This window comes from Capra hircus, chromosome 14 (genome assembly GCF_001704415.2).
Source record: "Capra hircus breed San Clemente chromosome 14, ASM170441v1, whole genome shotgun sequence".
Taxonomy (NCBI): domain Eukaryota; kingdom Metazoa; phylum Chordata; class Mammalia; order Artiodactyla; family Bovidae; genus Capra; species Capra hircus.
Window position 1 is genome coordinate 50,944,810 of NC_030821.1, and position 15,455 is coordinate 50,960,264.

Consider the following 15,455-nt stretch of genomic DNA (forward strand, 5'->3'; position numbering starts at 1 on the left):
GGCTACAGTCCATGGGGTTACAAAAGAGTAGGACACGACTGAGCAACTTCACTTTCACTTTAAGCTGTCCCCACTAGTGATCTGGAGAGATAGAGACATCCTAGCAAGTGGATACCTGAGATAACAGATATATAGCTGGGATAAATTATGAAAAAGCAGTTTACAAAACTTTAGAAAATAATGAAGCTCTTTTAAAAGAAAATCAGGGACATCTCACAAATGTTGACATAACTATTTTTATTATATTGTTCTAAAGTGTATTCAATCCAAACTAGGTTCAGTTTAAACTCCTGAAGCTTATAATTTCTCTAAAACAAACTATAGAACCAATAAAGGTGGATATTCTATTCAGGAGATCAGTGGTGGTATTTTGATGAAACCAAATCCTCTCTTGCGGATCTGATTGCTACAACGCACATTCTTTTGAGTCAACAGTCTCTATTATTCTGTTACTGGTTGATTCAATTCTCTCCCTTTCCATATTCAAACCCCTGGGAAGCTTGCCTATGACTTGTTGATGAGGTCCACTGGCATTCCTCTGGTTTAATACATACTTCACTTATATATGATGTTACCCTCTTTCCTTTTCTAGTTCTCTGAGGAAATTAATTTCTGTACAAACATCAACTTGTGCACTGGAATGTACAGACAAAGTCCATTTATAGCATGGTCATTCATGAAGATTCAGATGATCCAAAATTTATGTTTTAGCCCAGGTTAGAAAACAGAGCCTGAAGGAAAAACTCACGTGATAACATTTTTGCAGGGGTTGTAATCTCAGGGAAGCAGGAGAGAGGCAGGAAAGGACTAAGAGATGGAAGGAGAGCAAATTAAGAGAGTGTATAACCCAGAAGGATGTGTCTCCTAAAAGTACTTGGGGGGAGGAAGGGAGAAGTCATTCATGGTGCCTGTCTCCCATTAGTCGAAGTCACTCTCAAAGGACATCACTTCCTTCATAGTATAGGGCTGCTCCTGCATGGCCACCTGTATAGCAGTCTCCTGCCTCAGCTGTAAGGGAAAAACCTTGGGTTGTATAACCTCTTTACGATATACATTTTTACCATAGTTATCAGTGTAAAAAGTGTATTTGAAGTTTCTAGAAAAGTTTCTAGAATTTAAGATATAGGCCAAAGAAATCATATTTTTAAAATATTTTAAATATTTTTAAAATAGTGCATTTCAACACATTAGGTACAGAGAATATAATTCCTAAATTACACATTTACAATATAAACAAAAATATTTGATCCCTAAAAATGACTCAAAAAAAAGAAACCTTATGTGTGGCCTTAATTAGAAGAAAATTATAAAACTATTGAAAGTCATTTAAAGAAATACTTCTAAAATGGAGGCATATACCATAGTAATGAAAAGATCATTCAGAGAGATGTTGTGTGCATGCGTGCCTGCTCAGTTGTGTCTGACTCTTTGAGACCCTGTGGACTGTAGCCCACCAGGCTCCTCTGTACATGGGATTCTTCAGGCAAGAACACTGGCGAGGGTTGCCATTTCCTTCTCCAGGGGATCTTCCTGACCCAGGAATCAAACCTGCATCTCCTGTGTGTCCTTATAGTGGCAAGTAGATTCTTTACCACTGAGCCACCTAAGAAGCCCAGGTGTTAGTGCTTCACTAATTATTTCTAAATTCAATGCAATTCCTAATAAAATTCTGAGAAGATTTTTTTATGGAACATGATAAGTTGGGTTTTTTTTTTTACATGTATATGAACGAGTTAAGGGGGCGAGGATTCCAGAACTGCAGCAGAATAGGGAGCCTAAACAGCAGCTACATGGGTAGAACATGTCCACTGTAACTATTTTAGAATGCTGGAGTCTGCTGAAGGCTTACAACTTCCAAGGAAGAATTAGATGATAAACTGCATAAAATGTGGTTCATTTCAGTCAATTTCAGATCTTACCTCTACAATAGCTACCCATCCCCCAGACCCAACCCTGTGCAGGAAGCTGGGCAGGGGTTTCTGTAGCATCTTGCACACAGCTTACAGGCTCCAGGTGGGCAGAAAGCACACTAATCCACCAAATATGGAGGATCTGCCCTCCTATCACTGACTGCTGCTTCTGGTTACAGAGATGCAGACAGAGAGGTGGCACCTCTCCCCACTCTTACAAACCCCACTCCCTCTGGCTAAAATGACTTTCTGGAGGATTTAAAGGGCTACTGCCTCCCTTTCCACTAACTTCCATTTATTTTTCTCTTTTTTCCTGTTTTGGAACAAGACATTAAAACACTATGGCATTCAAAAGCAGCTGCACATAAAGAGAAAACCAGAAACTGCCCTGTACATGCCAAGAGAAAGGTTTCAGACTCCGGAAACACCTGAGTAGACCTAAGTTTACACCTCAGGCTGATCCCCAGCACAGAAATAGTCTGTAACAATCAAAAAACCAAAAACAATAACAACAAACCATAAATTCTAGAGAAGGAGGAGAATCTGATTTTCAGAGCTACAATATTATTAGATTAAAATATCCAGTTTTCAACAATAAACAAAAGTATACAAAGAAACAGGAAAGTATGGTCTATTCAAAAATAATCAGAGATTGTCCCTGAAAGAGACCTGATAGCAGATATACTAGACAAAGACTTTAAAACAACTGTCTTAAAGATGCTCAAAAAACTAAAGAGGTAGAGAAAGTCAAGAAAATGATACATGAACAAAATGGAGATATCAATGAAAGGTAGAAAGCCTAAAAAGGAATCCTGGAGCTGAAAAGTACAATAACTGAAATGAAAAATTCATGTGTGGGTTTCAAAGGCTGATTTTAACAGGCATAAGAATCAGCTAATTAACTTGAAAAGAGGACCATGAAAATTATTGAGTCTAGGAATAGAAAAAGAAAAATACTGAGAAAAGTGAACAGAGTCTAAGGGACTTGTGATACAGCATCACACAGACCAATATATGCTTTGTGGGAGTCCCAGAAAGGAGAGCGGGAAAAAAGAAAGAAGGGAGGGGAGAGAGGGAGGATTGAGCAGAGAGAATGTTTGAAGAAATAATGGCTGAAACCTTTCCTAACTTGATGAAAAACATGATCAAAACATGCAAGCAGCTCACTGAACTCCAAGTAAGATGTACTCAAGAGACCCACACTGAGACACATTATAATCAAACTTTCAAAAGACAAATCTTAAATGCAGCAAGAAATAACTCATTACATATAAGGAAGCCCTAATAAGATTATCCACACATTATTCATCAGAAATGTTCAGGTCAGAAGACAGTGGGCGTATATATTCAAAGAGCTAAAGAAAAAAAGAATCCCGTATTGGCAAAACTGTTCTTCAAAAGTCAGGCAAAAATACATTTCCAGGTAAACGAAAGCTGAGGGAGCTCACTGCACTAAACCTGCCCTGCAATAGGGAGTCCAGCAAGGTAAAATGAAAGAACACTAGTTAGTGATTTGAAGATAGTAATTCGAAGCCATATGAAGAAACTAAGATCTCAACAAAGGTAAATACATGGACAATTACAAAAGCTGGAATTTTTGTAACCGTGGTTAGTAATTGCACTTTTTGTTTTTCCATGTGACTCAAGAGACTAATACGTTTTAAAACATGAGTCTAAAATCTAGTATTATTGTAACTTTAGTTTTTAACTCTCCATATTTTATTATATAATTTAAGTAACTAATATATTTAAAAGAATTGTTGGTTCATGTTTTTAGGTACACAGTGTATAAAGAGGTAATTTTGTGACAACAATCAAAAAAGGTAGGGCGAGAGCTATGAAGGAACAGAGTTTTACATATTATTTAAGTTGTGCTTAGCTGCTCAATCATGTCTCACTCTTTCTGACTCCATGGACAGTAGCCCACCAGGCTCCTCTGTTCATGGGATTTTTCAGGCAAGACTACTGGGATGGGTTGCCATTTCCTTCTCCAGGGGATCTTCCTGACCTAGGGATTGAACTCATGTCTCCAGTGTCTCCTGCATTGCAGGCAGACTCTTATACCTCTGAGCCACTGGGGGAGCCCCTTTATTTAAGTTAAGCTGGCACATATTCAAATTAGAGTGATATAACTTTAGGATGGTAAATGTAATCCCCATGGTAATCATAAAGAAAACAGCTCTGGAATATACACAAAAGAAAATGAGAAAGGAATTTAGTTTTACTACAAAAAATCAACTCAAAAAAAAAAAAAGACAGGAAAGCAGAAAATAAGGGGCAAAAAGCTATATGGCATATAGAAAATAAATAACAAGATGACAGAGACAAACATTTTTGCACCTAATGAGAAGCTATCAAAACATATGAAGTAAAAACTAACAGCTGAAGAGATAAACAGATAATCCTACAGTACTAATTCTGCTTTCAGTATTTAATATTCTGCTTTCAGTAATGGATAAAACCAGACAGAAGTAAAGAAATAGAGGTTGTAAATAACATCATAAAATAACTGGGTCTATATATACATATAAATATACAGAATGTTCCACCCAACAACAACAGCACACACATTTTTCTGAAATGCACATGGAACATTTTCCAGGATAAACCATATGTTAGTCCACAAATTGATAGAGTCTAAAAGATAGATGTCATACAAAGTATCTTCTCTAACCATAATGGTATGAAGTAAAAAATCAGTAACAAAAAGAAAATTGGAAAATTAACAACAAGCAACACACAAATGAATCAAAAAGGAAATCACAAGAGAAATTAGAAAATACTTAGAGATGAATGAAAATGAAAAACACAACATACCAAAACTCATGGGACATGATAAAATTGATACTAAGGGAAATTTATAGCTATAAATGCTGACAGGAAAATCAAGAAAGATCTCAAATCAACAGGCTAACTTTACAACTAAAGGAGCTAGAAAAATAATTAAACTAAGGCTAGTAGAAAGAAGAAAATGATGAAGATTAGAGCACAGATAAATGAAAGAGAGAATATAAGATAGAGAAAACCAATGAAACCAAAAACCAAAAGATCAACAAAATTAAACTTTTAGCTAGATAGACTAAGAAGGAAAAAAAAGACACAAAGAACTAAAATGAGAAATGAAAGTGGGGACATTACTATCAATCTACAGATATGAAAAGTATTGTGAGAATACTATAAACAACTGTATGTCAAAAACTGGATAACCTAGATTACATAGAAAAAAATCCTAGAAACATAAAATCTACCAACACTAAATCACAAAGAAATAGAAAATCTGAATAGACATGTAACTAGGGAGGAAACCAAATCAGTAATCAAAAATCTCCCAACAAAGAAAAGCCCTGGCTCTGATGGCTCCACTGGTGAATTCAACCAACCATTTTAAGAAAAACACCAAACCTTCTCCAAGTTTTCCAAAACTTTGAGGAGAAAGGAACACATTCTTACTCATTCTGTGAGGCCAGTGTTACTGTGATACAAAAATCAAAGACACTGCAACAAAAGAAAACCACACATGTATATGTATGACTGAATCCCTTTGCTGTTCACCTGAAACTATCAAAACATTGTTAGTTAAATCAGTTACACCCCAAACCAAATAAAAAGTTAAAGAAAAGAAAAAATTGAGAAGATGCAAAAGCCTGAAAAAAAAAAATTACAGACCAATATCCCTTATAAGCACTGATGCAAAAATGCTCAACAAAACACTACCAAACCAAATTCAGCAGCATATTAAAAAGATTATATACCATGAATGTGGGATATATCCCTAGAATACAAGGATGGTCAACATATAAAAACTGATTTACATAATATTTTATATTAGCAGAATGAAAGAAAAAACATTTGACAAAATTCAACAACCTAAATTTTCACAATAAAAATACTCAACTAACTAGTAATAGAAGGAAACTACCTAGACATAATCAAAGCCACATATGAAAAACTCAAAGTGAACATCAGACTTAATAATGAAAGACTGAAAACATTTCCTCTAAGGCAAGAATGCTCACTTTCAACACTTGTATTCAACAGCACACTGGAAGTACTAGCCAGAAACATTTGGCAGGAAAAAGAAATAAAAGGCATCCAAAATGGAAAAGATGAAGTAAAATTATCTCTGTTTACAGGTAATAAGATCTAAACCATAGAAACGCTAAAGATTATATATATGCATAACACAAATGTTAGAACTAATAAATGAATTCAGCAAAGTAGCAAGATAAAAAGTCAACAAATATCAGTTGCATGTCTATACACAAACAACCCAAAAAGGAAATTTTTTGTAAAAATTCCATTTAAAGAAGCATCAGAAAGAATAAAACACTTAGGAATTAACCAAAAAGGTGAAAGATTTATACACTGAAAACTATACAACACTGCTGGAAAATAATTTAAGAGACAGAAGTAAATGAAAACATATCCCTTCTTCATGGCCTGGAAGACTTAACATTGTTAAGATGTCAGTAATACCCAAAGCAATCTATAGACCAATTGCAAGCCTTATCTAAACCCCAATGATGGGTGTGTGTGTGTGTGTGTGTGTGTGTGTTTAAGAAATAGAAAAATGCATCCTAAAATTCATAAGGAACTCAAGAGATCCAAATATCCAAAATAATTTTGAAAAAGAACAAAGCTAGAGGACTTGCACTTCCTGATTACTGCAAAGTTACAGCAATCAAAACAGCATGGTACTGGAATAAAGACAGACATAAACCAATGGAATAAAATAGAAATAAATCCTCACATATACAGTCAAATGATTTTTGACATGGGTGTCAAGATCATTCAATGGGGAAAGGACAGTCTTTTCAACAAATGAAGCTGGGAAAGTTGTATATATATCCACATGCAAAGAATGATGTTAGTGAAGTGAAGTCGCTCAGTCGTGTCCGACTCTTTGCGACCCCGTGGATTGTAGCCCACAAGGCTCCTCCGTCCATGGGATTCTCCAGGCAAGAATACTGGAGTGGGTTGCCACATCCTTCTCCAGGGGATCTTCCCAACCCAGGGATCAAACCCAGGTCTCCCTCATTGCAGGCAAATGCTTTAACCTCTGAGCCACCAGGGAGGCCCATTTAACATCAAATCAAAGATTAACTCAAAATAGATCAAAGACCTTAATGTAAGACCTGAAACTATAAAACTCTTAGAAGAAAACAAAGAGCAAAAGCTCCACAATATTGGATTTGGCAATGATTTCTTAGAAATGACATCAACAAAACAGGCAACAGGATAAAAAGTAGGCAAATTATTATATTTCATGGAAATATTTAAAATTTGTGCTATCAATAGAGTAAAAAGACAATACAGAGAATGGGAGAAAATACTTGCAAGCAATATATCTGATAAGAAATTGATATCCAGAATATGTAGAGAACTCTTAAATCTCAAATGGGCAAAGAACATGAAACTGTTTGTAAATCATACATCTGATATGGGTCTACAACTCAATAAGAAAACAACCTGATTAAAAATGGGCAAAGGACTTGAATACATTTCTCCAAAGAATATAGGCGAATGGCCAATAAGCACATAAAAAGAAGCTCAACATCACTAATTAGGGAAATGAGTATTGAAACTACAATGAGATACTACCTTACGCCCATTAGGATGGATACTATTAAAAATACAGATAATAACAAGTGTTAGCAAGGACGTGAAATACTGGAACTCTTGTGCCATTGGTTGTAATGTAAAATGGTAAAACTACTGTGGAAAACAATAGCAGTTACTCAAAAAATCAAAGTAGAATTACCATATGATCCAGCAATTCTGCTTACATACATATACCAAAAAGAATTAAAAACAGAATCTCAAAGAGATATTTGTATACCCATGTTCACAGCAGCATTATTCACAATAGTTAAAACACAGAATCAACTCAAATGTCCATAGATGGGTGAATGGTAAACAAGATCTAGTATACACATATAATGGAATATTATTCAATAGTAAAAAAGGAAGGAAGTTCTGACTTACATTACAACAAAGATGAACGCTGAGGACATTCAGTTCAGTTCAGTTGCTCAGTCGCGTCCGACTCTTTGAGACTCCACGAACTGCACCACGCCAGGCCTCCCTGTCCATCCCCAACTCCCGGAGTTTACCCAAACTCATGTCCATTGAGTCAGTGATGTTGAGGACATTATGCTTAGTGAAATAAGCCAGTCACAAAAATGAAATATTATTCCACTTATATGAGGTTCTTAGAATCATCAAAATCATAGAGACAAAGTAGAATGGTGGTTGCCTGGGCCATGGAAGACAGGTGAGTATTAGCGAGTTATCATTTAGCAGGAATAGAATTTCAGTTTTACAAACTGAAAAGAATGCTAGAGATAGACTATGGCAATGGCTGTACATTATAAATATATTTAGTAAAACTGAACTGTACACTTATGAAATGGTAAAGATGATAAGCTTTGTATTTGGCCACAATAAAAAAATTGGAAAAGAAAAGAAAAAAAGAGTTAGGAACCAAGACTAATCAAGGTGGAGAGATATTATTAAGCAGAAGCTATATTTTTTTAATGTAGTAAAATGTATCAAGAAATGTTTTGTTCGTGTTTTATTCTTTTTGTAGCATATAAGTTAACTCCTTCCGTATCCTAATTTTAAGAGAAAGACCTATATTTCCTTCTAAATATATTAAAGTTTTGCTTTGCACATTTTGGTCTTATCTAGAAGTATTTTCACCACTGTCCTATGAATACACTAAAGGCTTTCACACCATGTGTTCTGATTTTGGTTACTAATGTACTATGGTACTAAGGTACTACAAAAAAAAGAGCCAAGAGGCCTGGTCTCATTTTCAACTGTCACTAACTTGATTGGTTTGAGACAAATCTCTGGCCCTTAATTTCTTCGTGGGAGAACACTAAATGATACTGAGGTCTTTTTCAACTCAAAGAGAGAAAAATGATCCACCCACAATAACAAGTCAACACTAGGGAAAGTGGAAGATTTAAAAGTAAAACTGAATGTGCACTGTAATTTAATTTAATTTTGGTGTTTTATATCTTTTTATGAAAAGAATTAAAACTATAAACTTAGAAAAAACATAACCCTAAAACTGCTTGTGAACTACTTTATCAATAGTTTTATATATTAAAAGGTCAAAGTAATTTTTCCTAAATTGCTGTGTACATAATACTCCTTTTTTTCTTTGCTTTTTAGAAAGTTGGGCATAAAACAATACTTAAACTGCTTCTTAACATGGTTATCAGAAGAGAGCTATTGCCAAGAGTTTGATTTATAGAGAAGTCATGGTTCGACTGACCTTGGATCTAATTGCCAAGAACAGCAATCTTAAACCCCGAAAAGAAGAAAACACTCTACAATACCTGAAGAAAATAACTCATATAAATTTTTCAGATAAAAATATAGATGCAATTGTAAGAACTCTTAAATTATTTATTTTTATATAATTAGCAATGTTCCCAAGATGTGGCTGTATTTTCAAAGATCTTAACTTAATGAAAGCTGGGATATTTTTTAGCAGAATTTCACTCCTACCTCTTGTCTACTTACTCTAACTCTACCACAACACAAAAAATTATAGACTCTTTAAAATATCTTTAAGTATTTTCTTACCTTCAAAAGTAAGTAGTGTTCATTTATATAAAGACATATAAAAAGAAATAAATTGACTTGTAATTCTTTCACATAGAGAAAACCAAGGGTGATGTGTCCTTTCTCCCTTTTTTTTCTAGACGTAAGTGTTAGTCAGTCCTGTCCGATTCTCTGTGACCCCCTGGACTGTAGTCCACCAGGCTCCTCTGTCCATGGGATTCTCCAGACAAGAATACTGGCGTGGGTAGCCATTCCCTTCTTCAGGGGATTTTTCTCAACCCAGGGATTGAACCCAGGTCTCTCCAATTACCCCAGCAAATTCTCTACCACCTGAGCCACCAGGGAAGCCCCTTATACATACTATACATATAGTCATATAGTTTTACAATAATGGGTCATATTGAATGTAATGTTTTCATTTTTTAATGAGACCTACAAGATATTAGTAAAGAAATTAAAGGATATTTAATGACAGAAGAAGGTCCTCTGATGCTGGGAGGGATTGGGGGCAGGAGGAGAAAGAGACGACAGAGGATGAGATGGCTGGATGGCATCACTGACTCGATGGACGCAAGTCTGAGTGAACTCCGGGAGTTGGTGATGGACAGGGAGGCCTGGCATGCTGCAATTCATGGGGTTGCAAAGAGTCGGACACGACTGAGCAACTGAACTAAACTGAACTGAATGGTATTCCCTTTAATAGCATTATTATAGCTTATTAATCCATTGTTCTTGAATATCTAGATGATTTCCAGTGGTTTTTCAGTATCACAAACTGCACAGTTTATTTCCAATCCTACAGAAAGATTAAGCCCTGATTCATAACATTGAAGCAATAATTGGTTAGATGCTTTAACTTCCAGAGGAGTCTAACTGTTTCCAAGGAAAACTGCTTGCACTGGGAACACCTTCCTTAGCAAACACAATTTTATTGATAAGGTTACAGAACACTAAAGCCTAGAACTAATATTGTAATCATTCTGGTCTTATTTTGACTGTGCTAAGAATGCGGGAATTCTCTTCTTTTATATTAACCTTAATGAAATGTGTAGAATGATTGAGTGAAAAGCTTTCTTGAAAACGGCCCTCTAAGTTTTCATAAGAAATTAAGTATGATCTGTTTTTGTTTTCCTTTTAGGAAGATCTCTCTCTTTGTAAAAATCTTAGTGTTTTATATTTGTATGATAACCGCATTAGTCAAATCACTAACCTGAATTATGCCACCAATCTGACCCACTTATACCTACAAAACAATTGTATTTCATGTATAGAGAACCTCAGGTCATTAAAGAAACTGGAAAAACTGTAAGTGCTTTTATTTCTCAGTAATGTAATTGTCATCATTACAGTAATATTTTTGCATGCAAGCATTTCCTTTATCTGCCCCATTTTTATTCCTCTGCAGTATTGCTGTTATATATGTAATACTCGATAATGTGTGTTCTGTAAGCCCTGGTATGCTTCTTTTGCAGGAGGGTGAGTTGTCTCAAGGGCTTATAGGGATATCTAAAACATGCTTATTTAGGCTCAACTGGTGAAAAAAGTGTCCATGGAACCCAAATGAGTTCTGTGCCTTTCAGAATCACACATCTCAAAAGGGCAGGGTCATAGAACTGATAATGTTGATGTAGATTTGACTCTAAAAGGCATTACTGCCTATGATTTTAATTAAACAATGGGGCCCAGTGGATCCAGTTTCCCCATATTGGAAAAACTATCACTGCTTTCCAAACAGCAGGCCAAGGTCTCAGAATGAGGGGAAAAATTAAGGTGAGAGATGCTTATTAAAACTTCATATTGCTGTATAAAACAGATAGGCAAAAAGGATTTACTATATAACACAGGGAACTATGTTCAATATCTTGTAATAACCCATAATGGAAAAACAATCTGAAAATAAATATATATATATATATAATTGGATCACTTTGCTGTACACCTCAAACTAACACAATACTGTAAATCTCTACTATATATCAATTTTTAAAATGCAGATTTCTGAGTTCCAACCTAGGTAACCAAATCAGAATCTCTGGCAGTTAGGCTCAGAAATCTTCATTTTTAAACCTATAACCCAGATGACTCTTATGCACTCTAACACAAGAGGAGCACTGATAGAGAGGACTAGTCCAGTTCTCTCATTTAAAAAATGAACATTTCTCAGAATTAATTAATTGTAAGACTCAAATAAACCAACCTTTCACTGATTCAATACAAAAAGAACATTCTGCATGTACAGATGACCTTTGACTACTGAGGTTTTTCAGTAGAAAACACTATAGAGCTACATGGTCCATGGTCCAGTTGGTAGATCTGCAAATATGAAGTAATCAGGGATAAAGAGTGCCCACTCTAAGTGATATGCAAATTTCACTGCATGAAGGTCAGCGTCCCTAACCAGACCCCATACACACACCCAATATTCATTGGTCAACTGTATAATTTTCAAATAGTTCAATGATTTTGTTATGTTTTAATCATACATATAGACCACAATATCTCAGAATGCCTACTTAAAATTTTGTTTTATATTTTGCAGATATCTGGGAGGCAATTACATTGCTGTCATAGAAGGCTTAGAAGGAGTAGAAGGACTAAGAGAGCTTCATGTTGAGAGTCAGAGGCTTCCCCTCGGAGAAAAGCTCGTGTTTGATCCAAGAACCCTTCATTCTCTGGCAGTAAGGCCGCATTTGAGTATTCTGACAAAAACTACAGTGACCAATGGTTATAATGAAAAAAAAGGAAGGTGGTGAAGGTTTATCTGGATGTTGTACATACTGTGCATGTTTATATGGTCAGTTGAGAATTTGAGGGCTAAAACTAATTTTTCCTACATAATTTATTTGGCTGCACTGGGTCTTAGTTGCAGCACATGGGATCTTAGTTGTGGCTTGGGAAATCTAGTTCCCTGTCCAGGGACTGAACCCCAGGCCCCCTACATTGGGGCTTCCTTGGTGGCTCAGACAGTAAAGAATCTGCCTGCAATGCAGGAGACCTGGGTTCAATCCCTGACTGGTGAAGATCCCCTGGAGAAGGGAATGGCTACCAACACCAGTATTCTTGCCTGGAAAATTCCATGGAATGAGGAGCCTACCTGGCTACAGTCCATGGGGTTGCAAAGAGTCGGATATAACTGAGCTACTAATCCTTTCACTTTCCCCTACAATGGGAGCATGGAGTCTTAACCACTGGACCACCAGGGAAGTCCTGGGTAGTGCTTTAAATTGGAAAAGAAAGGAGTGACCTGATTTCTATCCTATCCTCCCTACTCTCCTATAGAAACAACTATGTTTCAGCTCAACCTCAGCTGAACCAAGCAGACTTACCCCACTGTGGGAATGGCTAGTTCTATTACAAATTGCCGCTGAAAATACTTTTGCTTGCTCATTTTGGCATAGATTCAGGCAGATTCTGAAATCCTATATGTAAGGCATACTTTTAAAGCTATACTTCAAGTCCTAAAAAGTATCAGGAAGTATCTTCTCTAAAGGTGGGATACCTGAGTGAGTTGTCTCCATCTTGGTAGAGAATCCTGGGCCTTAAGAGTTTAGATGCCTCTGACTTAGTGTTGCTCTATTATATACTTATGTCCTCATTAACAGCTGATTTTGAAGTTCTTATTAATTGGTAATTATTATTTTACCTGGCTCTTGAACATACGAATTACCAAGAGAAAATCATATGGAGAGATACAGATAAAAATACAAACAAGATATTCTTTCAATTCTTGATCATGTTTCCTATTTAGAAAAACAAAGATGAAAACTGTTTCTCCCTAATCTTAGTGCTATTTAATACAAAAGGATAATTTGCTTAAACTAAAATAAGCATTTTTTCTACAATGTGTTATTTGCTTATTGGGACATCTTTTTTCTCTCTTTCCTTCTTTCTTGGCCTCTATCTATAAATTTCTCTCATATCTTGGAAGAGAAAAATCAGATTTATGAAGGAACTTTGGACAAAAATAGTAAGTTACATTACAATTACTATAGTCCTAAAAGTTTCATCAGAAAAAGAAATGGCATAAAAACAAAATTTCCAAGGATTTTTATTTTCTTGTCTAAAGAGGAAAACAGCCTGAACTGATCAATTTAAAATTTTTCACAGATTAGGATTTCTGGTTTCTACGTATAACATTTAAGTAGATTATTTATTAATCCTAAATTAGTTCCTTTTCTTACAGAAATCCCTCTCTATATTGAATATCAGCAATAATAATATTGATGACATAAGAGACTTAGAAATACTGGAGAATCTTAATCAGCTCATAGCAGCTGACAACCAACTTCTGCACGTGAAGGTAAGGTAAAGAAAAAAGTTTTCAATATTTACATGAAATTGTGGTTGAAAATACTTATTTTACTACAGCTATAAACTTACTTTTAAAACTATTCTAAATTTGTTCTAAAACTAGTTCATTAGTCTTTACTTTGTGATGTGTTTATTTGCATAATTCTGCTCTTACCTGATTTTCTCTTCCATACCCCAAGATCTCCATCCCTCACCAACAGACATGTTTCTCTGAGAAGGAAGTATATGCTTTTTCCACTCTATTATTCTTCTATCAAATGTTTCCATCTAGATACTTTGCTGTCAAAGGTCCGTATAGTCAAAGCTATGGTTTCCCCAGTAGTCATGTACAGATGTGAAAGTTGGACCATAAAAAAGGCTGAGTGCCGAAGAAATGCTGCTTTTCAAACTGTTGGAGAAGACTTTTGAGAGCCCCTTGGACTACAGGGAGATCAAACCAATCAATCCTAAAGGAAATCAACCCTGAATATTCATTGGAAGGACTGATGCTGAAGCTGAAGCTCCAACACTTTGGTCACCTGATGTGAAGAGCTGACTCATTACAAAAGACCCTGATGCTAGGAAAGATTGAAGGCAGGAGGAGAAAGGGATGACAGAGAATGAGATGGTTGGATGGCATGATCAACTCAATGGACATGAGTTTCAGCAAACTCTGGGAAATGGTGAAGGACAGGGAACCCTAGGGTGCTGCAGTCCATGGGGTCGCAAGGAGCAGACACAACTGAGTGACTGAACAAGACACTAGATTTCTTGCCTCTTAACTCTGATCTCCCAATGAACGAGTTTCTAGTAACTAGACCTGAACTCTCACCTTGCTGCTCCTCCAAGGGAAACACCTGTATCTTTAATTTATTCTAATTTGCACTAGCTATATTCTGGTCATATTATGCCATATCATACCACATTCATTCAATTACTCATTCATTCAAACATGTATTGGGCATCTACATGTTTGCCAGGCATTATACTACTCCATGTAGATCAGAAGAAGAAAGAGTACAGTCCCAGGGAATTTAAAAAAAGTCAACAAGTGATCAGACTACAATGTGGTTCTGTTTTCATAAGTATTATGGTATCACTAACTTAGCCTAGGGCTAGGGAAGACTTCCTGGAACCAGTCATTTGTGAGCTGAACCACTGCCAAGACCTCATAGTTTCTGGTTTGGCAATGAGGTGGCTGTGATATAATTCCTTTACATAAGATCATAGGAGGAAGAACAGGCTTCTTTCCCCCCATAAACAGAACTCTTGTTTCAAAAGCACTTACCAAAAAAAAAAAAAAAGCACTTTCAGACAGCTATCCGCTGACTCTAAAACAGTTATTCCTGTTCTTGTTTCCAAATTTAGTACTATTACCTTGCTCATCTCATAGCCACTGTAGTTGTTTACTTGCTAGGTTCTATCCACCTCTTTGCAACCCCATCTACTGCAGCACACCAGGATTCCCTGTCCTTCACTATCTCCCAGAGTCTGCTCAGACTCATGTCCATCGCATTAGTGACGCCATCCAACCATCTCATCCTCTGTTGCCCGCTTCTCCTCCTGCCCTCAATCTTTCTCAGCGTCAGGGTCTTTTCTAATGAGTTGGCTCTTCACATCAGGTGGCCAAAGTGTTGGAGCTTCAGCTTCAGCATCAGTCCTTCCAATGAATATTCA

The 15,455-nt window shown here is 36.1% G+C and overlaps 1 protein-coding gene across 1 annotated transcript in view; it reads left to right on the forward strand.

Moving 5' to 3' along the window:
* PPP1R42 (protein phosphatase 1 regulatory subunit 42) overlaps positions 1-15,455 on the forward strand; it is a 45,747-nt gene that overhangs the window by 906 nt on the left and 29,386 nt on the right. Inside the window, exons 2-5 of the mRNA XM_005689037.3 lie at positions 9,093-9,310; positions 10,627-10,793; positions 12,028-12,166; positions 13,672-13,788. Coding sequence (XP_005689094.1) covers positions 9,182-9,310; positions 10,627-10,793; positions 12,028-12,166; positions 13,672-13,788 — 552 coding nt within the window. The 5' untranslated portion in view covers positions 9,093-9,181. The remainder of the gene's footprint in view (positions 1-9,092; positions 9,311-10,626; positions 10,794-12,027; positions 12,167-13,671; positions 13,789-15,455) is intronic.